This window comes from Acinonyx jubatus, chromosome A3, assembly GCF_027475565.1.
Source record: "Acinonyx jubatus isolate Ajub_Pintada_27869175 chromosome A3, VMU_Ajub_asm_v1.0, whole genome shotgun sequence".
Classification (NCBI taxonomy): Eukaryota; Metazoa; Chordata; class Mammalia; order Carnivora; family Felidae; genus Acinonyx; species Acinonyx jubatus.
Window position 1 is genome coordinate 103,127,713 of NC_069388.1, and position 25,220 is coordinate 103,152,932.

Below are 25,220 nucleotides of genomic sequence, written 5' to 3' on the forward strand. Positions count from 1 at the left end.
CGCCCCGTCCCCCGCGCGCGTCACAGCCCGGGCGCGCCGCCGGCTCCCTGCGCAGGGCCTCACGGGACTGGTAGTTCGAGACTGTCCCGCGGTGCTTTCCTCCTGGGGTGGGGGGAAATTGACTACAACTCCCAGAGGGCAGCACGGCCGCAGTAGCGGGCACTTCAGTTCCCAGGAAGACCCGGGCCTTCGGGCGGAAGTGGCGGGACCCGAAGGCCTTGGGAGGCCGGAGTGGGCGTCGCGGGGGTTTGCACCAACTGACTCGTAATCGGCGCTCCTGCATCTGCCCACCTCCTCCGCACCCTGCTCCGGGTCGTCATGAAGGACTCGCTGGTGCTGCTGGCCCGCGTCCCGGCACATCCGGACTCCCGCTGCTGGTTCTTGGCCTGGAACCCCGCGGGAACCTTGCTGGCGTCGTGCGGTGGTGACCGTAGAGTCCGCATCTGGGGAACAGAAGGTCTGTCCCGGCCTCGCTGCGCGACCCTTGCTGCCGTGGGTTCCGCGTGCGCGTAGTGTGGGTGCCGGGCTTAGGGAGTGCGCAGACTTGGGGGCAAGCCGACCCTGAATGGGGTTACGGGCTAAAGGGGAGGAGGGAGAGGCCGCCTTCAAGTTGTTCACTCTGGGAAAGACTTTTTGGGCAAAGGAGTCGGCAAGTATTGGAAGCAAAAACGTCAGTAGGCTGGAACTGTCGAGGGGATTGTGATAATTGCTGAGGCCGGAAAGGGAGAAGAGAAGGGTGGTAGGAATGTACCGTGCAGAGTAATTTGCGACACAGGGGTGAAGTTTAAATTTTATCCTGAGAGCATTTGGGAGCCATTGACAGTTTTAAATCAGGAAGGTGACTCCTCAGATTTGTTTTATAAGGATGCCTCCAAAGGAAGTAGAGGAAGTTACAGCTTTCTGAAAGCATGTTGTTAAATATGCCTGTTGAGCCCAGCATGGCTCCCGCAACTAGCCCCTATTATCTAACGGCGTTGATAGTGCTTCTGCACGTTCTAGTGCACCCAGCTCCAGAGACTGGCCTGTCCTCTGCTTTTAGGTGACAGCTGGATCTGCAAATCTGTCCTTTCCGAAGGCCACCAGCGCACTGTGCGGAAGGTGGCCTGGTCTCCCTGTGGCAATTACCTAGCCTCTGCCAGTTTCGATGCTACCACGTGCATTTGGAAAAAGAACCAGGATGACTTTGAGGTAACCAGGCTGGATGGGAGCAGGATTGTTGCCTTTTTGCTCCCTAGGGCTGTTTCGGGAACCTGAGCCAACCTGGACTAGCTGGGCTATACCCATGTGAAGAACCCCAGGGGTCTCAGCTGTTTGATTCTTGTCTCTCTTCCCTTTATCACAGTGTGTAACGACTCTGGAGGGCCATGAAAATGAGGTCAAGTCAGTGGCCTGGGCTCCTTCTGGCAACCTCCTTGCCACCTGCAGCCGAGATAAGAGTGTGTGGGTCTGGGAAGGTGAGTCTAGGTCCTTCCAGACGCAGTTGCAAGCCAGTGAACAGACTCTATATCCCTGACAGGGTCAGCTGGCGGGCTCCTTTTTTTTTTTTCCCCTCCCACAGTTGATGAAGAAGATGAGTATGAATGTGTCAGTGTCCTCAACTCTCATACACAGGATGTCAAGCATGTGGTTTGGCACCCAAGCCAAGAGGTAAGTGTGAGGTGAGCTATCTCGTTGGGAAGAAATTTTGGTGTGGAGTGTTATGCCCAGCCTTCCTTTCCTCTTCAGCCTCAACTTGGCTTTTATGGGGGATCTCTATCTGTGGCTAAAAGTATTTTTAATCCCTTTATAGAGACAGATCCCTGGGACTGTCCTAGCTGGGAGAGATCTTGGAAATAGGCACTTCCTGAGCCACAGAGACAAGTGCTGTGTTCCCTCTCTCCCCCACACCCCCAGCTGTTAGCCTCTGCCAGCTATGATGACACAGTGAAGCTCTACCGGGAGGAAGAGGATGATTGGGTATGCTATGCCACCCTTGAAGGCCATGAATCCACGGTCTGGAGCTTAGCCTTTGACCCCAGTGGCCAGCGCCTGGCGTCTTGCAGTGATGACCGTACTGTGCGTATCTGGCGCCAGTATCTACCAAACAACGAGCAAGGTGAGGGGCCAGAGAGCTAAAGGAGACTCCTCTTTCATGCGGTTTATAGTCTACTAAGGGTCTGAGACATATAGATGAGTCACAGCAAATTGGGGTAGAAAGGGCATGTGCCACGAGAGGGCTCCCAAGTGAGTACTGGCAGAATCAGGGAAGACTGTGGAAGAGGAGCCATTTCATCTGAATTTGAAAGTGTACAGGATTTTAACACGAGGAATTTAGCATGAGAATTCTGGGTGAATACAGAACAACATGAGCAAAGGCATTGAAGGCGTAAAAGCCTAGATTTATGTCAGGAACCCGGATTCCTTTAGTTGGAGGATAGGGTGTAAAGGATTCTGGGAGAAATAAGGCGGGTGGGGTGGCTGGTTGGTGGCCTTAAAAGACAGGCCAACTAGTCAGACATAGTCCGTAGCAAAAAGTTTTTAAAAAACAGGACATTTCCTTCTCAGCATTCTGGAAAAACCCCTGTCTGGCCACAGTATGTAAGGCAGATCAGTAAGGATGGGGACAGAGGAATGAAAATGAGGTCTCAGATTGAAGGTGGGGGTAAGGGAGGGCAGACTAGGATCTCCTCCCCTGAGATGCCCGGGACACAGACATGTCTTAGGCTCAAGAGAAGTCTGTTGTGCAGGGGTGGCATGCAGCGGCTCTGACCCCAGCTGGAAATGTATCTGCACTTTGTCAGGCTTCCACTCCAGGACCATTTACGACGTTGCTTGGTAAGACCTCCATCCCCACATCCGCCCATTTGGAGAGATTTTAGAGAAGTCAAGACCCCGTGCGTCTCTCTACCACCTTTGAGAGTACATGGAAATGGAGAGCAGCCGCTTTCATTTATTCAAATCGGGCAGACTATCTAGCTCAGAGCTGGCTGGCCTGAGGTTCACAGGAGCGGGGAACAGACTTACAGACCCAGGCCTGTACCTATGTTAACATCTAGGCTGTGAGGGCAGCACCAGCCTTGTGGTAGGGGTGGGTATGGGGGGTGGTCACGGCATCATACCATCCAGAAATATTTATTCTTGAAATTGGGACTCATGGCTGGGGTTTTTATGGTTGGTTAACACTGACTCTACCCTTATGGAGTCTAGAAAAGCCATACCATTCATCTAGGAGAGTTCGTCAGAGGGCAGTTCTGGCCATAACTATCTGTCTGTAGGAAAAAATCCTAAGCAATGAAAATAGTTGATGTGCATCTAAGCTTTATTTATATTAGCAAACGTTTGGGAATAACGAAAGTGACCTTAAATAAAGTATGGTGAAGTTCAGTGGCCTAGTACTGTTCAAAAAAAATGGTTAAGAATAGCTCACGACAAGGGAAACTGCTTAGGCTAAGTGAAGAAAATGCAGCTCAGAATCGTGGAGTTTTGGGGTTGACTGGGGAAACCCAACCTAGATGGCAGCACTTGAATTCAGGGGGGACAGATTTGTGGCTGTGGTTAGTTAGGGAAGCTTTTCAATAATAGGCGTTTAGCTGAGGCCTGCAGTTTGGGAAGAGCTGGCCAAGGACTGTAGAACCAATCTCTTGTGCCTAATTTGCCAGGGTGGGGATGGAGGAGCCACTTGCATACTCACTGATGCACATGTTCCTCCCAGGTGTCAGCTGACAGGGGCCCTGGCCACAGCTTGTGGGGATGATGCCATCCGTGTGTTTGAGGAGGATCCCAGCTCAGATCCACAGCAGCCCACCTTCTCCCTGACAGCCCACTTGCCTCAGGCCCACTCCCAGGATGTCAATTGTGTGGCCTGGAACCCTAAGGAGCAGGGGCTCCTGGCCTCCTGCAGTGACGACGGGGAGGTGGCCTTCTGGAAGTATCAGCGACCAGAAGGCATCTGAGCTACCTTGACCTTGGAGAGCTACCTTGACCTTGGACAGAATCATGGCTTCCCAGAAAATGCCATAAGACTTTCCCAGCCCCAAGAGGACCTAGAAAAGCATCCTTGACCTTCGCTTAACTTGGCTGTCTTCCATTCACATTTGGGTAGAAGTACAGAGTCACAGAACTGCTCACTCTCCCCATCCTTTGACATGGGACCCTTGGTAAAGAGCTACAGAACATCCGGTGCATTGTGGTCATGCCACAGATCTTGCTTGCTTGAGGGCAGTGTTAAGTTTTGGGGGATGAATATAGTATTTACAATCATCTTATCTCTATGTAGAAAGGATGCCTCTTAGGCCTTTCAGAAATTGGAAGCTTTGTAGAAATAGGTCATCTGAGTCCCAAGTCCAATTTTATAAGGACATTCACAATTTAAAAGAATTCCATGGTGAGTCCTTTTCCGAAATTGGTCCTGCCTTCCTGATTTCTGGGTAATCCTTACAGATAAGACGTTCAAATCAAGGTTGAAGGAAACTTTTTAACATAGGCTGGTTTAGAGTAAGATACCAGCCTTAGAAACTTCTGCTTTCCCTTAGAAACCCTCGTGTATCTTCTGTGCCATATGCTGTGGTGGCAACTGAAAATGCTGAAAAATAAATGAAGACATGAACACTAAAAGTTATTATTGGCTAGGCTGTACATTCTCAGTGGGGCTAAAAATTAGTTTCTGAAAATTTTAGCAAAAAAAATCTAAGAGACCGTTTGTGACCCTCTAAAGGGCCACCAGTTATTAAATTTTCATGGTGGAGGCAAGTAGGAAAAAGCTGGCTAATAAGGCTCATTAGAGGCATAATGAAAAAAAGGTAGAGAATCACTCCATAGGCAATCAGTTCTTCAGTGTCACCCAAGTTGTCTTCTGCAAGTCACTTCCAAATGGGTTTTGACTTGAGGACCATCCTCAGAGCTACAGCCTTCGCCTGATTTTTTACACCATGAAAATTATGACCTTAGACTTTGAAAACACACCTGAGGCAACACCTAGCACAACAGCTCTGAGTGTGGTCCCAAGAGCCTTTCAGGAGATCTGAGAGGTCAGCTGTTGGCACCTTGGCAGGAATCAAGGCAGTGGCAGCCAATACCAGTGGTCATGGTCTTCAGTCGCCTTGCTCTCCTGGTAAAAAAAATACTGGTAACCTCACTTAGAAATATCCTGGATAGAACCAATAAAAAGTTTGTTAAATCTTGACCCCTAAGAATGAGCTAATATTCTGACAGTGGAAAGCATGATAAAGCCATTCTGTACACTGAAGTAAGGTGGTCTCGACAAAAAGTTGTACAGTTGAGTTACAAGCTGAATTAGGTCTTCATGGCATACCATTTTTACTTCAACTAGCAAATTGTTATTTAGAATTAGCTATTTGGCAGACATTTGCTGGGAAACAGATGGAATGAGACTTTCACTTCAAGGGAAACTGACAGTGTTGCCAGTGACAAAATAGAGCTCTCAAGCAAAAATTAGACTTTTATTGCCACCATGAACTTGACATCTTCCCAACACTTAAGACTTTTCTGATGAGATTGGTGGTACTAACAGATGTGATTTGTATGATGAAACGGGTCATTTGGAAGATTTGCCTAAATCCATGAACCAACATTTTTCAAATGAGTAAGGCGCGACGTCACGAAATCATTCGTGGGTAAGAGATTCATTCAAAGCGGGTTTTGACAATAGAGGACAAAAAGTTTATTACCGATGAGGTTTCAGATTCCACATTGCCTTTAAAAAACTATCACTTGCAGGGGCGCCTGGGTGGCTCAGTTGGTTAAGCATCCGACTTCGGCTCAGGTCATGATCTCACGGTCCGTGAGTTCGAGCCCCGCGTCGGGCTCTGTGCTGACAGCTCAGAGCCTGGAGCCTGTTTCAGATTCTGTGTCTCCCTCTCTCTGACCCTCCCCTGTTCATGCTCTGTCTCCCTCTGTCTCAAAAATAAATAAAGGTTAAAAAAAAAAACAACTATCACTTGCAGAGTCTCGCTGTAGTATCTAGTAGCCGATCGCCTGAAAGGCTTGAAAAGCCCCTCCCTTTTCTGACTTTATGTCTGTATAAAATCAGCTTTACGTCATTTCGCTTCAACTCAAAACAATATACAAAATTGTAGAAACAGCTATGAGAATGTCTTCCATTAAACCAGATATTAAAGATCTGTAGGGGCGCCTCGGTGGCTGTCAGTTAAGCATCTGTCCAACTCTTGATTTTGGTTCAGGTCATGATTTCACAGTTCGTGGGATTGAGCACCCCCCACCCCCCACACACATTGCGCTCTGCACGGACACAGAGCCAGCTTGAGATTCCCTCTCTTCCTCTCTGTCCCTCTCCCACTTGCATTCTCTCAAAATAAAAACAAATAAAAATAATTGTAGAAGTGTAAAATGCAGTCTTCTCCCTGGATTTGTTTTGGAAGGTATTTTTCATAAAAAATTATTTTTAAATGCATTAAGTTTTGTTTTAATCTTTAGTAAAGGTCGATAGATGATAAAATTTCTTTGGGGTTCTTAATTTTTTGTAGTGTAAAAGGGGTCCTAAAGTCATATTATTTGAAAACTACTGGTTTAGAGAAACTGAAAATTATCTCTAATTTTATGCACATTTATTCCTAAAGAACGGAAGGCAAGAATTTGAAGAGGAAAATTTGTAAATCTAAGATCACAAAATTGCTTTACCAAGACTGGGCCCTACCGAGCTGGTGCATTTTAATCCCCTTTTTCTGCTACTGCCTCCTTAAGGGAGGGAAAACTGCAGATCGTGAGAGACTAACATTCAGTGTTAGTTCCCACAGTAGTGCTGATATCTGGGTAACAACTGAGGTAGTAGACAAGGGCATAAATCTGACCAAAGAGAAGCTATCTCACACTGATCCCTCCCTCACACTGACTAAAATGGCTGTGGGTGACAGCCCACCTAAGCAGTAGCCTTGTCCTCTAGAGGTATTCATTATAAGCAAGTTCAATGGCTAAAAAAAAAACCATCTTTTTGGCCCAGGGCCTTAGGTAGACAAAAGAAACATTTCTTTGGAAACACTGCAAAGACAAGTGGTTTCTCCAAGTTGTTTTATTAGAATGTTTGACAAAAGGAACTACACAGAACATGGCTAAAAATGCTGTACACAGTTTATGCTTGACAGTTACGGGACACCTGCAGACACTGGATCCCAAGTCTAGATGGCAAGGTAACAAGAGGGCAAAGTAGCGAAGGGGGGCCGGGACAGTACCTGCACTGACTGGCCAGACCTCACACGAACAGATCCGGTCCCCACAGGACTGTACATCTTCCTGATTCAGGTGCAACTCTTCTCTCCTCTTTGCAAGAGTTAAGTGCCTCTGGACTCAGTCTGAATCACTGTCTGTCTCCGCTTCTTTCACATCCACGCTGAATTTGTATTCCTGGTCACATCCCATGTAAGCGTCACTCATGAAATACAGAGTGTAGTTGTGGGCGCCAGTGGCTGGGGCCACAAAGTCAAGCTTCACCTACAGAGAGCAGAAGAAATCCAGGTGAGCATGAATGCAGTGGGGGAAGAATTCTCACCCTGACCCCAGCTCAGAACAAATGCCAGGGCCAGCACACACTCACCTTGGCCTTCTGCTGCAAGGTCAGCCTCTTGATGGAGATGAGGCTATTGGACTTGGCATCGCCGATCACCACCCACCAGCCCTCTTCACGTTTCTGCAGGGACCAAAAGCCAAGAATTTCGGCATGTAAAACTTGACGGCCATGAGACCATAGGAATGATTATAAAAGCAGGAAAAAAAAGCCCAGACAGAAAGCTTTCTAAAATTTCCTCAATTTGTTATAACTAAGATTTCAAAACTATCGAAAGGTATCTCAAATGAACTCCACTAAGTAGCAAATGAACTCATTGTGGGTTCTGGCTCATTTCCTTATTTGTTCCAGAATGTCTTCTCCCATTCAGTCCTTGTCACTGAATCCAAGATTCCACTATTAGAGATCTAGCCTTTGTGGCCAGGCAGCTGAGTTCTCAGAGATCCTTTTTAAGTAAACACATATGCCAGATAAGCAAAACATGTTAACATGGAGATAAGCTGCCAACAGAGAGGATCCAAAGCAGGCCTTGCCTCTATCGAAAGCCTCTCTGCTGGCCATTCCTGTCAGAAAGCCCAGGTGTTCGTTTAAAGCACTTTCCCCAGAGCCTACTAAACAACTGGTTTGTAAAATAAAACATTACAACGTATCTGGTTTCTGCTTTCAGTCTTCAATTACTCTCTCATATAAGGAATCAGACTTTTTTTTCTGGTGGTAAAGAACCAAGTAACTGGAAGCAGAGTGGGGGGTAGTGAGAGAGCAGAGAGAAGAAACATGGACTGGAAAAACCCAAGTATGCCAGAGCCTTTAAAAACAAATGCATCTTAACAGTCATAGAGAATGACAATATTATAGAAGTGATGTCTTTAACAATGATCAGTCACCTACTAAATTGTTTTAAAGCAAAAAACAATCAACAAAACCACCCATGGCCCCAAGATTAATTCTCAGCTTTGTGTCTTGTCATGACTCTAAATTTCCCTTCCCCAGTGACAATGCACCCTTGAACTCTGTACGCTAGCCAATGGCTAAGGCCTCCAGAAGACACCTCATACCACTACTTAAAAACGGAGTTGGAGATTCCTTTTGACCATTTAAAAATCTTAGTTATATCAAACTGTCTTTCACAGGGACATTTCAAAAAGCTTTCTATTGGGTTTTTGTTTTTGTCCAGCTATGAAAACACACCTGTGGAAAGAGAGGTGCTATCACAGGGCCCGTGACCTCCTCCTCTCGCTCCAGCTGCACCAGCACCACAACTGGCCCGCCACTGTGGGAGAAGAGCAGGGCAGCACATCAGCAACGTGGCAGTGGGGTCAGAGCGCACTGTCATGTTGTGCCCAGCAGGGACCCTGGGGCAGGGCACCTGGCTGACCATGGCTCACCTGCGGATGCTGTCCTTATCCACCACTTCATAAGACAGCTCAATATTAGGGTAGCGGTTACAGAAACGGGCCACGTCCGCAATCTGGCTGTCAGACAGCTGAAGCAACGCATTTCGTTCTTCATCTTCCATCTCCATGATGTCAAAAACACTCTCCACTCCCTGCAGTGCGTATTCAGAGGTCAGGGAAGGAGAACGCATACTAATGGCAAATGAAACCTGGCTCCAAACAACTGCTGGTTCAACTCCTATGCTATCAGATCATCTAAATACACGATTTCAGAAAGAACACAGCCCACAATTGTCCAATCGTCAGGCTCCCTAGTACCTCAATACATAACACCCTCAGGGGAACCAGAACTAGAACCCCCCCTGTACTGTGACTCCCCTCCCACAACCGCCACAAGTCCCCTCCTTCCCCTAGAAACTTGGCTCAGCCACCCAATAATCCGGGTCCAGATTCAGCTCACCTTGTCTGTACAACGTTTAATATGCTCTGAGGTGAAGTGTGGCAGCTGTTTCAGGTATGAGTCCTTGGACCACATGGCTTGGGTGACCATCTGGGCCAGCTCCATAGCTGCCAGAGCAGGGCTAAGCCACCCATTGCTGGAAAGGACATCCACACAGGCCTGGATGAGCCGGATTGCCTGAACCGAGACAGGAGTGCAGGACAAGGTAGGGTTGGAACCACTACTTCACAGGCCACCACTGGCCCCTCCACTCCACACCCGCACCTGCACTATACCTTGCTAAGAATTTCCTCAGTATCCGACTGCAGCTCGGCACTCAGCTGCATGCGGGACAGGTGAGCTTGCAGAAGCAGGTTGGTCTTGACATGTGGGTCATTGAACTTAGGATTATTCAGCTTATGGGGGACCTTCTGAGCCAACTGGAGGGTGGAAGAAAAATAGCTGGTGATGAACAGGTGACCCTGCCTGAGAACAGCTCTCAGGCCCAAAGTACCACCTGCCCCAAGTTCACAACCCTTCAAAACAGAAGTGTGGGTGATGTGTTAGGATCTTCCTGTGGTGACAAGGACAACATGTGCTCTGGGCACACAGGCCAAGTTTCAACTCTAAAGATGTCCTCCTGAATCCAAGATGCCCTCACCTGCCGCAGGAGGTTATCTTCATGGTGCCGGATGGGAATGTTCTCGTACTCCGCCGCATTGGAGATGATTTCAATAAGCCCTCGCACCTTGGTCTTGGCATTCAGGGACATGCTGAAGAGCTCTGACAGCCAAAGAGAAGGAGAAACGGGAGGAGTCAAATGCAGGTAGAAAAGGAGCAGGCAGGAGAGTTAACTGGGTTACTCCTCCCGACCCTATGATACATCCCTGGAATGTGCTTCCAGGGCACTGGAAGCCCTGTGCTCTCTCATCCCAGTGGGCTGCAGACCCCTGCATAAGGCTTCTTTAGCTTGGGCTCCCCAGACACAGCCCCTGCCGGCCCCTCACCAATGGTGGTGTAGTTGATGTAATAGTAAGCAGCGATCATGCCCAGGTTCAGAGGTGCCACATCCATTTCATCCTCAATGCTGATGCACTTGGACTGCTCTAAGTCACTCAGGGTCTGCTCCACAAGCTCGGACAAGTGGTCAGACAGGTGACGATGGGAGATCCCTGCAAAGGTGAGAGAGAAGTGGGGAGTCACAGGGAGACTGGCCAGCAAGGTCTATGAGCCACAAAAGGATACCGTGCTCCAAAGTCCACTGACCCTGCAGGTTGTAATAATTGGGGTTCTGTGTCATGCGGCGGTACAGAAAGGTCCAGGTGAGGTAGTCCACAGCATCCTGCTTGTTCTCAATGGTCTTGGTGACAATTTCAGCATTGAAATGGTCATGCATACAGTGGTCCAGGTGGGACTCTACTGGCAAGGGCTCATATAAGAACTTTTTGAAGAAATCCTACAGGTTGGAAAAGGACAGACAGTAATACTCAATGACAACATGGTTACAATGAAGGGCCAAAGGCAAATCAACAGGGAACGGCCCTTGTGTGACAGACATAGCTAATACAATAATGGAAGGAATCAGCTGCAGAGACAAGGTGAACTAGGTCTGGACCTGGAATGCTGGATGTGTGTGTCCATTCCCACTGGCATCACTGGGTATTTTTATGGTGGGAACAGGGATACAGCAAGTCACACAGGCCTAACAGTACATGAGAAACCACCCAGAAGGTGAAAGCCTTGACACATGGGAGTCCACAGCAGTAACAAAAACAAAGGGCTACAAAATTCCACGTGGCTAAAAGGTTTATTACCAAAGCAATGTGGAAAATTAAAAAAAAAAACAAATAAAAAACAGAAGTTGACAGAAAAACTCTAAACAATGAAAGGCATCTATTAAAGAATCTACTCTGAGGCCCAGGATCTCAAGAGGGTGCACAAGGCCAGGACTGACCTTTTTGGAGCCCTGGCACATGATAACACAGCGCCCCTCATCATCCTGCAAAGGGCGGTTGGCATGGCCCACCATCTGAAGCACGTCGTAGATAGGGTAATCCACATACCTGGTGACAGAGAGAAGAAGGCAGGTAAAAGATCCATCACCACAGAGGCCATACTCAGGAGGCTAAGACTACCTCAATGTCAAAGAATAAAATGTAAACATGGGACACAGTGGCAAATTACAGCAGACTTCTGTATTTACGGCTTCTTGTGCTCAGGTACTAGCTTCACTTGTTTAGAGATCATTACAGTTTTCAAGTTTAAGAGCTGGGACTCTGCTGCTCAGGGTCCTTGAACCAAAGCTACCAACCCATCGAGTGCCAAAAAAGCAAGTGACTCCCTGTTAAAGGATGAAATATGTAAGTCAAGCTCCCCAAAGAGGTGTATACTTCAAGAATTCTCAAGTCACCAGACTTAAATCCATACCTAGACGCAGTTTTAGGCATTAAAAATAAGCCCATAAATAACAGTCACTTAAAAAAAAAAGTCTTGGGGCGCCTGGGTGGTGCAGTCGGTTAAGCGTCCGACTTCAGCCAGGTCACGATCTCGCGGTCCGTGAGTTCGAGCCCCGCGTCAGGCTCTGGGCTGATGGCTCAGAGCCTGGAGCCTGTTTCCGATTCTGTGTCTCCCTCTCTCTCTGCCCCTCCCCTGTTCATGCTCTGTCTCTTTCTGTCCCAAAAATAAATAAACGTTGAAAAAAAAAATTTTTTTAAAAAGTCTACATTTTGAGAAAAAAAATTAAGAGTTAAATCATTCAATTTTTTTCGGAGAAAAATGGATCCTTCTACATCTCGTCACCACGAAGGTATGTGACTTGGACCATATCACCTTCCCAGTCTATAAAATACACAAGTTAACTACCTAATCTCCAGCTCAAACTTCCTGGTTCTCTAACTTGCTGAAATGAGAGGAAGATCATAAAAGCAAATGTGAACCTAGGTCCTAAGACTAAAAAAACTCTCTGACACCTGGCTGTGGGGGAACCTCAGCTGACTGTTTAGTTCCCTAACACTTCTTTTTCGTAATAGCTAATTTCCAGATCTTCAGATGTTATGTTCATTTTAGGAGGAAGGTTCCCGTTAATGCACAGCACAGCTAGACTCACGCATGAATCTTGCCATTGTAGTACTGGGTGTCCATGATGATCACCAGGTGGGCGGCCACATTCATGCCCCAGCAGAGACTCCGGGAAGCTACCACCACCTGGATAGCCCCTAGATAGTAGAGAGAAGAAGACTGAGTGCAGGGCTCACTGGGAGCCTCCTTCTGTGCAGATAGGGGCTTATCCTGTGCTAAGTTTCAGAACTCAGAGCAAAGTGTGCTGGGAAATGAGCCCTAATAATGGCGAAGGGTTAACACAGTACTAGAAAAGGGAGCTCTATGCTGCTGTTGCCCTGCTTGGGGGCCTATCCTAGAGGAAACAAGGTAATCTTGGAACCGAATCCGAAGCCCAGAGAAAGCCAGGCTTAGCCATCTGCCTGACACACTGGCCTTGTTGACTGGAAAGTGCTAACACCAACTCATTAATAGGCTGGCTCAGTACACGGCAGCAAAACTGAGCTGAGTGTACATCAAACCAAATAGATTCAAGGGCCAAAGAGTGCCAGTAAGTGGTTCTGGCAGGAGCAACTCCATTGCAGCTCCAACAAAGAATGTCAGAGTGACAATACTCTATGTGAAATGCCAGAGGTCAACAAGGGACAGTGGCACACAGGCCACCCAAGGGAGACTCTACCGTTTACTACATCTCTAAGGTCTAACAACCTTGGCGAATCTGGTATCCATAGAAAACCAGGTCTACTGGTCAAAGGTCTAGAAAACCAGGTTCTGAAGTAATACGACCGTATGTGCCTGTTTTCTCAGCTAGCCAGTAGGGATAATATCCTACCTATACCACAAGGTTACTGGGAAAATCAAATGAGATAATACGTAAAACAATCAGAAAAGTATTTTGAAGGTAGTTAAGTGTGCAGTAGGGAAGTATCACCCACATCCTAAAGTTCCGTTCCTACCACCTGTGACACTCCCAGATATAATCTCCCTCTAGGCCACAGCACTTTTTTTCACCTGAGCTGAAGAGCTGTTCTACCAGGCGTCGCTCCATGGGGCTGAGCCCCTCGTGCAGGTAGCCCACTCCATTTAACAGTGTTTCCTTAAGCGTGCTGTCACTTAGTTTCTCCAGGTACGGGATCAGATCCTTCTCCGTGCAGTGCAAAAACCTAGGCAGCACGGGCACTGATTTAGCTCAGAGCAGTTGCAATCCCTTGCAAGACCCTTCCAACTGTGCGGTTGCCCAGCCCCTGGCCCCAATGGGGCTAACCCCCACCCTCATAAACAGAACACTCTTCAGGATCAGCCAACCTCACTGACCCAACTTCCCCCCCTCCCCCCGCCATCCCACCTCTGCCGCTGGATATCTGCTGCACATGTGGTGAGAATGTCAATTGCAGTGAGGCGGGTCTGCTTTCGAGACGGAACAAAAACAATGACAGGCTTCTTGGGAGAGTGTTTGGTGATAGCATGGTACACGGGCTTGGCCATGGAGAGCAGGCGAGTTTGTGTATGGCTAATGTTGAAGCCCTGGAGACCGAGGAAAACGAAAAGACAGAAGTTACAATACCTGGTATTTCAACAAGAGGCCAGGCAGGAACGGGGAGAGCGGGCCCTACCTGGATGTGCAGCTCCAAGGGCACAGGGCGCACGTTAGGGTGGAAGTTGAAAGTCGAGGTGGCACTGCACCCCAGCCAGTGGGCCACATCCTTGGCATTCGAAAGCGAAGAGCTAAGTGCCACAATGCGAATGGGTCGCTCAATCTGGGAGGAGATGTAGCGCATCCGGGAGCAGATCACTTCTAAGACAGGCTGGGACAGAGGCGGGGAGTCACTAGGGGCCCAGGCTCTCTTTCCCCATCCTCCACCCTGACTTAGGCTTTCTGTCTAGTTCAACCACCTCAAAACCATCACCTAACTCTTCCTTCTAATTAAGGGCTCTCCAATCTTTGGTTCTACCTCCTCCATAGCAGCCAATCTTCACTAAGCAATGCTATTTGCCAAAAGTACTACAAAAAAGGCTCACAACGTCCTTTTGGAATAGGGTGACAAGCAGAATCCTCCTGGGAGAAGCACCTAGTCTATGGCCTCAGACCCAAACCTAACTCCCCAAAGCTAAGGACACTCAGCCAATCGCAGCCCCTCCAGTGTGCAAGGTTAAGCCATACCCCATTCTCGCCCCCGATAAGGTGGACTTCATCCACCACGAAGAGGTTGATGTTTTGGACATTCTTGCGCTGCTTCCACCGCCGAGAAAGAATGTCCCACTTCTCAGGGGTGCTGATGATGATATTGCCCTTGCCCAGAAGCTTCAGGTCCGTGCTAGTCTCCCCCGTCAGGAGCACCACCTTCTTGTTGAGCCTGTCCTGGAACTTCTCATACCAGTCCATGTAAACCTGGCACGCAGGGAGAGGAAGGGCAGCAAACATCAGGCCATGACAGGCATCGTTTCATTTGTAATGAGAATTGCCTGAGAAGCCAAACAGAGAGACCTGATGGTCTGTAGATCTCAAGCTACCTTATAATCCCACACTGACCTTTAAGAGTATTTTTCTTTAGGACACAAACTGGAGACATGAACAAAAGAAAGCAAAGGGTCTCGCCCCAATTAACCCTGCAAATTTCAAGGGCTTAGAAAATCTTGATCGGGACTCAGATAAAAATAGCTTCCGAGAAAATTCACACGTGACACAGCAGCACGCCACATACCTGCTCTGCCAGAGCCTCCATGGGAGTGATATAGACACAGCGTCCCTCTGAGTTCTGCAGCAGCATCCGCAGGATGGCAAATTCCGCACAGATGGTCTTGCCGCTGCCCGTGGGGGCCCCCACGAACACATTGTCATCACTGTTGTAGACGGTGTTGAACACTGGAAGCCGGCAGAGCAGCAGTGGGAACATCAAAGAGAAAAGACACTCAGACCACTCCTCAGAACAGAGGACACCCGGAGAAACTCAGCCAGTCGACTGCCAAGTGCCGAAAACGAAGGGGGAGGCATTAGGGCCTCTAATTGCAGCCAGCCTACTACACCTCCCCCCTCATGCTCTCCCTCTCACACACAAGCAACAGGCGAAGAGCCCAAGACCAAGAAGTCCAGTAGCAGGGAGATCTGCAAGATGGCAGAGAAAGTAGACCAAGTATCCGGTGCTTCTCTGCCAGTCTTCTCAGGGACCAGGATACGGAACAAAAAGGAACTGGCTACCATTCTCTGGCTACCCTCCGACACTCTCCTTGAAAGAAGGTAAAGCCTCAGTCCTGGCATCAAGACTGGTTAAAGTCAGTTGGGGGGGCACCTGGGTTGTTCAGTTGGTTAAGTGTCCAACTTCGGCTCAGGTCATGATCTCACGGTTCGTGAGTTCAGGCCCCCGCATCAGGCTCTGTGCTGACAGCTCAGAGCCTGGAGTCTGCTTCGGATTCTGTGTCTCCCTTTCTCTCTGTCCCTCCCCCGCTCACACTGTCTCTTAAAAATAAACATTAAAAAAAAAAAAAAGATTGGTTAAAGTCCAAGTTCTGTTTATTAAATGATTCAGTTGAGGTGCCTCTCTCTGCCTAGCTTCCTCATCTGTAAAGCAAGACGCTAATAATAGTATCACAAGTAGTAAATCCCCCATAGGATCAGTGAGAGGAATAAAAGAGAAAATAACCAGATGTACTCAGCCAAAGTACTTAGGAAACAGAGCATGCCCTGTGAACATGCCTGTTATTTAAAACGACAAACAGGGGAGTGCCTGGGTGGCTCAGTCAGTTGAGCATTCGACTCTTTATCTCAGGTCATGATCTCTCAGTCTGTGGGTTCGAGCTCCGTGTCAGGGTCTGCACTGACAATGCAGAGCCTAGTTAGGACTCTCTCTCTCTCTCTCCCTCCCTCTCTGCCCCTCCTCTGTGTGCGCTCTCCCAAAATAAAAATAAACTTAAAATAATGCATTAAAAAAAAATAAAGGGAAAGGAGGCTTCAGTCAACACTGCACATGCTGCACACACATGAGCAACAGGAGCACAGATCCAGCCTCCTGAGCCTGAGAAACAACAATGCACCATAATACGACCTTGTTCTGACCCTCCTCAATGAGACAGGCAAATAAGCAAAGGAAATCTAAGAGTAACCAAGGACTGAGAAAGGAAGAAGTCCTAGTGTGCTCCAACAGTTGCCACTGATGAGCTCCCACACCTACCTGAGTGCCCTACGTCCTTCTTGCCACTGAACATATCTGTCTCTACAGAACCTTTAAGGTCCTCCAGAGGAATGAACCACGTGGGGATGGAAACACCTACCTTGGGTCTGGATGGGGTTGAAGAAAGGAAATTTATCCTGGTAAAGGCTCTCAAAAGCACTGTTTCTCAGAGCAGACACAGGCAAAGGCTGCAGGTCCAGAAGCTCGGTTGGAGGTGGGTACTTCTCCGGTAGGATCAGGTGCCGGAAGGAGACAGGCAGCTGGGTCTCACAAGCTGCCAGAACAGAAACGGGAGAGGTCATAAGCACTCCTCTCTTTACCTAATGACCCCTCAGAGCCCCTCCATGCACACTGAAAACCCCAAAGCAGCAGCAGATAGTATCACTCTGACCCCACGAAGTCCAGTCCAGCACAAAGTGAAAGACACTCTTGATTCCCCCGGAAGACCTGTCCCTATGGGACCGTGAGAGACACACTCACAGAGCCAGCGGTCAGACACCACTCGGATGAAGTACTGAGGGGGCAGCGGTTCAAAGACAGGAACGAAAAACGTAATGAGGTGCTCATCCTGAGCATACTTGGCCTTGAGTAGAAAATACTCATGGTGGAGTATCACCTCACTGTCTACATCCTCCACCAGAATCCAGAATGCCTCTGATGAACCATGGACCTGTCAACACAAGCACAAGTAAAAGGAACACGAGCCAGCGTGGACTTGCACCTCCAATCCAGCTCTCCTCAGGGGCATTTGCGAGTAGTCCCTCCGCCAAGCAAAGCCTTACCTTTTCATCCCACTGGAAATCCGGCGTGATGGTCAGCTCCACTTTTAGGGTGGAGCGTGTGATAGGTTGCAGGTGCACCGACAACTCCAACTTGGGGAAGAGGTGGACGTACTTGTGGATGGTCTTCCCCATCTTCGGCATGCGGATAAGCTCCCCTAGAAGGACAGGAGGGTACGGGGGCTGCAGCCCAGCCTTCCAAGCACAGCTGCAAACCGGGCCTTGTGGGCAAGTGGCAGAGTCCGCTCTGGCGGGCAGACTCCTCCTCCCTCCACTCTCAGTGCAGTCCAGAGGAGTCAAAGTCCCGGGACCAAGAGCTAGCCACGTTACTTCAGCAGAATAGGAGAAGTGAACACAGGACAGTAGGGCACCGGCCCCGGAGATGGAAAGCAAGAAGACTTAGAAAGATTTCTGAGCAGTAAGGACAAGGAGAATAGCTCCCCACATACCTATCTCATTATGATTCAGGTCATACAGACGCTCAAAGGGGAAGTTTTTCTTCTCAATCTTCTTCACTACCTCCTCAGGGAGTTTCCGGAACTGGCGCAGAGGACACATGGACTGCCACCTAGCCAGGAAGGAAACATTAACTGTCAGTCCCCTGTGAAACAAACTGCCTTTGTCATGGCTTTCAATTAGCTGTGACCACACAAAACAGTCATTAAAGGAAGGCATCTGGAACTGTACCAGCAGTGAGACTTGAAAGCCATCACTCATCACCACTCTCCTCCCACCCCCAGGCTCCACCTCAAAGGGCCCTCCCTCTTCTCAACTTTTAGCCAAGTTCAAGTCCCATTTCATGAGTGAGGACCAGAGATAAGAGCACTCCCAGGCTTCCCCACGACATCCTCAGCCTGGGGACCTTAACTCATGGTGACCGGCTCCCAGCCCAGTAGGTCCTTACATGCGCTTGTCAATCATCTTGCAGAGGTTCAGTGTCTTGTCTGTAAGCTGCGCCCAACCTCGATTCAGGACAATTTCAAAGATGGCACGCATCAACCTGCCAGCCGACTGGGAAAGATAAAGCATTCCCTCTGTTAAGTCCCCACCACCCCCAACCTAATGAAGCCACTCGACACATGGCTTAATTACCTCAAGCTCTGATGCAATCGGTCACACTTCTCAAAAATAAAGTCCTCTGTAATTACTCCCCCACCCTTTTTAAAGACTTTTTTAAAGTTTATTTATTTATTTTGAGAAAGAGGGAGAGCAGGGGAGAGGCAGAGAGAGAGAAAGAATCCCCATCTGTACTGTCAGCACAGAGCCCAACACAGGGCTCAAACTCACGAACTCATGAGATCATGACCTAAGCCAAAATCAAGACTGAGATGCTTAACTGACTGGGCCACCCAGGCGCCCCTGCCTTTCCCCTTTTAGGTAGCTGATGTTTGCTGAATGCAGAATAGTTAGAGAAGGGCAGCTCGAGCTTACTGTACAACATCTTAACCTAATATCCATTGCGATTTTAAGGTTCGGCTCATTTAGCACTCAGGGTTCTAGCAAAAGCAAGGATGCTAATGACTTGCCCTCAAAGGTAAAGACGAACTGTAGCTAATAGAACCTTTTGCCATTTCTGGACTTACAGATAAGCCTAGCCGTAGTGGAAAGTCACTCTCTGTAGGGAAGCAGACATTATGTCTTGTGGCTCTCCCTATGGAACCTGCCCAGCACTCTCTCTTAAGGCCCTACCTCTCCTCACGCTCAAGATCAGCGACACAGAGTGGCTATGCCATATGCACATAATCAACGAGCCAACTAGAACAAAACTTGGCCTTCTCCCCTCCTCACTAGCGCCAGCCTGTTTTTTCCAAGACACACAATAGCACAAGGGGCTGGAACTGTTTAGGCCTCTTCTCCTGGCAGCACAACTGCGCTCTCACCTGCGTGACATACACCATGTCTGCCATCAGCGCAAAGCCCTCCAATTTCAGCTGTGAGATGAAGGCTTGGAGAAGCACATTGATCTGGAAAAAAGCAAGGTCAGCAAGAAGATGGCCAGTCATTGATGGTGCAAGAAGGTGAATCACACTTCTGCTCTGGGATCCATGGATCATGCCGAATCGGATCCACAGCTCCCGCTTTATAGGCATTAAATAACTGCTACTCCACATAAAGAACATGTGCAAAGGATGCAAAACCCAGGAAAACTGAGCAAGTCATCGAACATGAACGCAGATTCAAGGTTCACTTTTTACAAAACCATCCAATCCTTATGCCAAGCAGAGGAGTGAGCTCACCTTTGCACTGGGTTCCTCAATGCTCTCCTTTACCGGGATGGGCACCCTCTCCAACAACTTCTGCAGCTCCAGCTTCTCCTCCTGCCACAAGAAGGGAACCGGTCAAGGAAAAGCCAGGTGACTAAGGAGAGAACCCATCCAGCGACTCAGCAGTGAGTACCAACCATCTGTCCCAACACGCTGTGTGGACTCACCTCTCTCACAGTGATGTTCTTGAACTCTGAAGACAACGAGAAGACTCTGAAAAGCTCAATTTCACTTAGGGTGGGCTTCAGCAGCTGGTTGTAGGTCTGTACTGTGTCATTGGTGATGTAGTAGTGGCTGGCTATACGGCCCAGTTCTGTCACCTACGAAGGAGGAAGACTCAATCCAACGGTGATCGTTAACAAGTGGCAACCTCTCACTGTAGACAACAGGTGCCCACTGGAGGAACTCACAGCAACAAGAGTTTCTGGCCCAAGCACATGAAGAAAGATGGCACAACAAACTGACCTATGGTGAACTGATGCCCACACAGAAAAGACAGGTGAATGAGCTGCTTTGACTCAAGTGACAGAAAGCAGGCACCCTCAGGTTCTACTATACCATCTTAGAGGTTCCTAGATTCAAAGGGCACAGTCTAATCCCACCTGTTTTTCTACACAATGGGCAATTACACAGGCAGTGCTCAAATCAAGAAAACAATTTAAAAAATTGCCTGAGATCACCACTTTTACTGAGACCTGTGGCTCAATCCCTCAACCCACTCACCTGGAAGTTGCCTGTCTTCTTGTCATACTTGACCAGATTGTTCTTATCCAGCATCAAGGCAGCAGTATGAACCAGATCCAGTCGGCGCTGGTCCAGCAGGGGATCTCCCTTGAGGTCATCATGAGAGATGCCATAGAGGGTTGGGGATCGGAGCATTCGGATATACAGATAGGCATATCCAAGCCAGTTCACCGCATCCTACAAGAGAAAACCCGCGGGTCTGAGCATGGAGAAATTATGTCCAAATGAAAAGCTCCCAGAGATCACTTAGAAATTAATTCCAAGGACGCCTGAGTGACTCAGTCGGTTAAGTGTCTGACTCTTGATTTTGGCTCAGGTCATGATCTTACAGTTTGTGGGAAGGAGCCCCAAGATGGGCTCCACGCTGTCTCCACGCAGTGCAGATTCTCTCTCTCCCTCTCTCTCGGCCCCTCCCCTGCTCGCATGCACATACTCTCTCTCAAAATATTTTTTTTTTTATTTTTTTTAACGTTTATTTATTTTTGAGACAGAGAGAGACAGAGCATGAACGGGGGAAGGTCAGAGAGAGAGGGAGACACAGAATCTGAAACAGGCTCCAGGCTCTGAGCGGTCAGCACAGAGCCTGACGCGGGGCTTGAACTCACGGACCACGAGATCATGACCCGAGCCGAAGTCGGACGCTCAACCAACTGAGCCACCCAGGCGCCCCTCAAAATATTTTTTAAAAAAACAGAGAAATTAATTCCCAACTAGAAGAATGTATGTTGTCTTCTGAAGGTTTCTAGTATCTTATTAGAACGACAGAGTTCTTTCTGAGATCCTGGTAACAAGGGGAATTGTCAGCCACAGAGTTAACAAGCTTCAGAGAGACTGCTTACATTGAAGATGTGGGGCACAGGGTTGGAAGCCCCTACGCGCTGGTGGTCCACAACACCACAATGGAGACCATCCCACCCTGGTATCTTGGCTTCTCTGGAGAAGGCAAGACGCGTGACGGGCAGAGCCCTTCCCTACCTTGGCATTCTGGACATTCCCCAGCACGATTTCCGCATTGAGCATGTCAGGCAACTTTGATACCATCTGGCTCTCAATAGGAAGTTGCTGATTGAGGAGGGACAGGTAGTACTGTAGCTCCCCATGAGACGTGATGAGTATGCCTTCGCCCTTGGTGTCATACTGGGGTCTTCCAGCACGTCCCAGCATCTAGGTCAGAAACAGGTTGCAAACCTTTTAAAAGAGTTATGGCCACAGAGCCTACGGTTTTGTTCCCAGACTTCTACTTTACAGAACCCCACCTTCCATCTGCCACTTTTTTGGCCTCTTTGCATAAATTTTATACACAGGATACCTTTCCCCACTGAAAATAACCTCAAAGGCTCTATACCTGCAGAATGTCCAGTGCCCCCAGTTCTGTCCAACGCCCCTTCTCTGGACTGTACACCTGGGTGCCTTTGATGATGACTGTATGTGCGGGGAGATTCACACCCCAAGCCAGAGTTGCTGTGGAAACTAAAACCTATAGAAGCAAAGCCAAGGTAATAAAGAAAAGACGTTACCACCACAGGGTTAGTATCCCCAAGTTCTCTTAGAAACTGGCCTTAGAGCTTCTAGCAGGAGTGAGGTGGGTCCCACACTTGTCAAGGTAACACTGGAATAAAGAGGAAAGGAGTCCCTTGGTTCCTCGTCTATTCAATAATTAACATTCCACAGTTCTCGAGATACTTACGAGGTAGAACTGTAGACTAATATTAATCAACTTAAAGTTACCAGACAATTAACAATACACTCTGAGAGAGAGAACTTACGAGGTCCTAACCTTACGAGGCCCTGATTGGTGACATCTGGAGTCACGGACACGCTTCCTTTGTTATGCTTCTCAAACGCTTTCCTAAAATCACTCATCTTCCCTGATGCAGTAGGTGAAGAGCTGGGAGAGGTGGCCAAAGTTCTATCTACCGTACCTCCCACAACCCTCTAACCTGGTTTACCATAAGGTACTGGGTGCAAACATGGCATCTGACACCTGAGGTCTTCTGATGCCTACACTTTGCCCGTGCTCACCTGAATGTGTTTATCAGCAAAAAGATCCTCTACAAGTGTCCGGTCAACTCTGGTCATGCCTGCATGATGAATAGCAAAGCCATATGGCAGAAGATCCTTCAGCTCCAGGTTCTGTGGAACAGAAAAAAAACAGGTGAGGAGGTGAGCCTCGCTGTGGGAACTCCACAGAGACTAAGTAGATCTCTTCCCTCGAGACCCTGCCCCTTACCTATTCCACAGAACCAGACCCAGACAATCAACCTTCACCTGTGTGAAACAACAGCACCATGATGCAGTCGAGGACTGTCTGGACAACCTCGGATTGAACCAGTTACCAGGTAGGAAACAAGAGAACCGGGCCTGTCTCTCCTCACCTTGCACTGCTCAGCTTCCGTCCGAAGGACTTCTGTGGAGGCTGAGCCCTCTCTCAGAAACAGACCCAGAGTGTCCTTCTCTAGGCACATGTCCCGGATGGCCCTGGCCGTCTTCCCAGTCTCCTTCCGGGAGTGGACAAACACCAGCACCTAAGGAGAAACCACAGTTTGCCACAGTCAAGAGACGCAGCTACCACTGTCACTCCTCTGGCCCCACGGCGCCAGCACCAGGAAGCAGAGGCTACACTGTTATGAGGCCAGAAACCCTGGGAAGAGCAATGGCAGGAAGGTATACTGATTCAGAAGCGCCTAAGACCCTGTGTGAATAAAGTACAAAGTACAGTGGCAGAGTCCTGTAGCTGGGAAACTAAGCTAACTCTTAGCATCCTATCTTTAAAACCACATTTAAGTAGAATATAGATGCAAATTCAGAACTCCCAGTAATAAATCTGTGTTCAGGCACCTGACAGGATTCTAAGTCACCTGAAGAATGTGTCTGCAAAGTAACAGCTCATATACTGTATTCAATGATAGGCACTAGCCTTTGTAAAAGGACTTAGGAAGTCTCAGTATAGACTACTACCATTTGGTAGGAAATAAAGTCCTCCAAGTATTTAGTGCCAAGCAAAGATTTGTCTCGGGGCACCTAAGTGGCTTAGTCGGTTAAGCATCCAACTCAGTTTCATTTCAGCTCAGTCATGAACTCAATTTTGTGAGTTCAAGCCCCATACTGGCAGCGCAGAGCCAGCTTGGGATCCTTTCTCTCTCCACTCTCTTAAAATAAACTCACTTAAAAAGAAAGAAAAGATTGGTCTCTTTATCTAGATTCATAGGCTTTTTTTAACAGATAAAAAAATATACACACCCTTCCACTTTCCCTTGGTTTTTGTCTTGGTTAACGTGACCAAATGGTGTTTAATTTAAAAAATATGTATTTTCTAATAAAATGTTCTCTTTCACTAGTTTTTAGTTTTCAACTTTATTTTCACTGTAAGCCAGCCAAATCTTTTATGGAAGGACCCTTGATAATGTAGAGAGACAGACTGATTATCCACACCTGGGGATTTCTTTTTTCGGAGTTTTTAAATTACAAATTCAATTTCCTTAATGGCTATGAAACTATTCAGGTTATCTTCTTCATCAAGGCTGAGTTTTGGTAGTTAGTAATTTTTGAGGAACAGGCCCCTTATTTTTTCTAGGTTGTCAAATGTGCATGTAAAGTTATTCATAATAATCCTTTATTATCCTTTCAATGGCTACAGGTTCTATGTTAATATCCAATTTCATTCCTAATACTGGTGATTTGTCTTGTGTCTTTTCTCTTTATAGAAGTCAAAAATGCAAAAGAACAGAGTTTAATAGGAAACCATAGATAGACCTGATTTTTTCCAGCATGTTCCATGATTTTCTCATAGACTATTTCATTCATGATCTGGAAACGCTTGATAGCTTTTTTCTCTGTGATACCCACATAAGTCTGTTCCAGAGGCACTGGGCGGAAGCTAGAAATTCAAATTAGATAAATGAGGTTTTTGGCACAAAATAGTGAGGAAACAGTTATTTTCAGTGGAAAGGACATTCTTTCCTGGATTCACACATCAAAACCCAAAATCCGTCTAATACCCAATCCAAAAGAGCTCCTTGAAAAAGGGGAAGGGCATCAGGAAGGTCACCCTAATCTTCTCCCAGTCTTTCTTGTACCTGTTGTCAAAGTAAAAGAGGCCCTTGGCAGGATCTACACGCAGAAAGGTAGCCACATCTTCATAGTTGGGGAGGGTAGCACTAAGACCGATGAGTCGGACATCCTCTTGGGTCATTTCAATGTTTCGGATGGCCCTGGCCACCAAAGCTTCCAAGACAGGACCTCTGTCATCATGGAGAAGATGGATCTCATCCTAAGGAATGAGGGGGTGGCCAATTACCTCTAGGGCTAGAAAAATGTAGTCCTCTTTCCTAATAGACCTATCCTGTAGTACATACCTACCATGCCAAATAAAGAAGAAAAGGGATCCCAAGCAAGAGAAACCCAAAGGGTGAGACAATACTCACTACGAAATACCCCAGAAAATAACATGCTCTGACCACCAAGCTGCTTTGCTAGTTTACTGAAACCTAATGCTTTATGGCAAGAAAATCTGATACTTCAGGTAAATGAGTTCATTATAACTTCACTCAAAGATTAATTTCTTTACTAAAAATGAAGCTTCTCAGCAAACTTTATTTATATCAAATAAGGCTTCACCCCTGGGCAGTCATTCTTACTACTCTGTGCTAGCAAAAGATATGCATCAAATGATGAGTTCATATAGCCTAAGGCAGTGCTTCTTGAATGTCAGCATGTAGCAGAGAATCTTACTAAAATGTAGATTATGTTTCAGTAGATGTGGGATGAGGTCAGGGACTGCACTTCTAACAAGACTTTGAGTAGCACTAAAGCAGGGGCTGGCAAACTTCATAAAGGGCCAATCAGGATTTTAAGCTTGTGG

At 47.7% G+C, this 25,220-nt stretch overlaps 2 protein-coding genes across 2 annotated transcripts in view; one reads left to right on the forward strand and one right to left on the reverse strand.

Moving 5' to 3' along the window:
* The first annotated feature begins 165 nt into the window (after window positions 1-165).
* On the forward strand, window positions 166-5,929 carry CIAO1 (cytosolic iron-sulfur assembly component 1). The gene is made up of 7 exons (XM_015073387.3): window positions 166-457; window positions 1,040-1,188; window positions 1,343-1,454; window positions 1,559-1,647; window positions 1,894-2,095; window positions 2,727-2,814; window positions 3,692-5,929. The coding sequence occupies exons 1-7, from the start codon at window positions 319-321 to the stop codon at window positions 3,930-3,932; spliced, it is 1,020 nt and encodes a 339-aa protein (XP_014928873.2). The 5' UTR covers window positions 166-318; the 3' UTR covers window positions 3,933-5,929.
* Window positions 5,930-7,006: 1,077 nt separating this feature from the next.
* The window catches only part of SNRNP200 (small nuclear ribonucleoprotein U5 subunit 200), a 29,166-nt gene continuing 10,952 nt past the window's right edge, over window positions 7,007-25,220 (reverse strand). The window contains exons 15-45 of the mRNA XM_015073448.3: window positions 24,436-24,629; window positions 24,113-24,236; window positions 22,735-22,884; window positions 22,382-22,492; window positions 21,705-21,836; window positions 21,335-21,523; window positions 20,339-20,536; window positions 19,783-19,935; window positions 19,589-19,669; window positions 19,232-19,315; window positions 18,256-18,362; window positions 17,801-17,919; window positions 17,355-17,509; window positions 17,053-17,242; window positions 16,673-16,846; window positions 15,109-15,269; window positions 14,568-14,795; window positions 14,020-14,211; window positions 13,752-13,930; window positions 13,418-13,569; window positions 12,456-12,564; window positions 11,304-11,412; window positions 10,616-10,805; window positions 10,357-10,521; window positions 10,011-10,132; window positions 9,646-9,789; window positions 9,371-9,547; window positions 8,902-9,062; window positions 8,705-8,786; window positions 7,547-7,639; window positions 7,007-7,443 (exon numbers count right to left, since the gene is read on the reverse strand). Coding sequence (XP_014928934.1) covers window positions 7,300-7,443; window positions 7,547-7,639; window positions 8,705-8,786; window positions 8,902-9,062; window positions 9,371-9,547; window positions 9,646-9,789; window positions 10,011-10,132; window positions 10,357-10,521; window positions 10,616-10,805; window positions 11,304-11,412; window positions 12,456-12,564; window positions 13,418-13,569; window positions 13,752-13,930; window positions 14,020-14,211; window positions 14,568-14,795; window positions 15,109-15,269; window positions 16,673-16,846; window positions 17,053-17,242; window positions 17,355-17,509; window positions 17,801-17,919; window positions 18,256-18,362; window positions 19,232-19,315; window positions 19,589-19,669; window positions 19,783-19,935; window positions 20,339-20,536; window positions 21,335-21,523; window positions 21,705-21,836; window positions 22,382-22,492; window positions 22,735-22,884; window positions 24,113-24,236; window positions 24,436-24,629 — 4,569 coding nt within the window. The 3' untranslated portion in view covers window positions 7,007-7,299. The remainder of the gene's footprint in view (window positions 7,444-7,546; window positions 7,640-8,704; window positions 8,787-8,901; window positions 9,063-9,370; window positions 9,548-9,645; window positions 9,790-10,010; window positions 10,133-10,356; window positions 10,522-10,615; window positions 10,806-11,303; window positions 11,413-12,455; window positions 12,565-13,417; window positions 13,570-13,751; window positions 13,931-14,019; window positions 14,212-14,567; window positions 14,796-15,108; window positions 15,270-16,672; window positions 16,847-17,052; window positions 17,243-17,354; window positions 17,510-17,800; window positions 17,920-18,255; window positions 18,363-19,231; window positions 19,316-19,588; window positions 19,670-19,782; window positions 19,936-20,338; window positions 20,537-21,334; window positions 21,524-21,704; window positions 21,837-22,381; window positions 22,493-22,734; window positions 22,885-24,112; window positions 24,237-24,435; window positions 24,630-25,220) is intronic.

Bases quoted from the DNA above. Each gene is read 5' to 3' on its own strand.
- CIAO1 (XM_015073387.3), top strand. From the start codon at position 319: ATGAAGGACTCGCTGGTGCTGCTGGCCCGCGTCCCGGCACATCCGGAC. The intron at 458-1,039 runs GTCTGTCCCGGC...CTCTGCTTTTAG, and splicing joins CCGCATCTGGGGAACAGAAG to GTGACAGCTGGATCTGCAAA. The intron at 1,648-1,893 runs GTAAGTGTGAGG...CCACACCCCCAG, and splicing joins TTTGGCACCCAAGCCAAGAG to CTGTTAGCCTCTGCCAGCTA.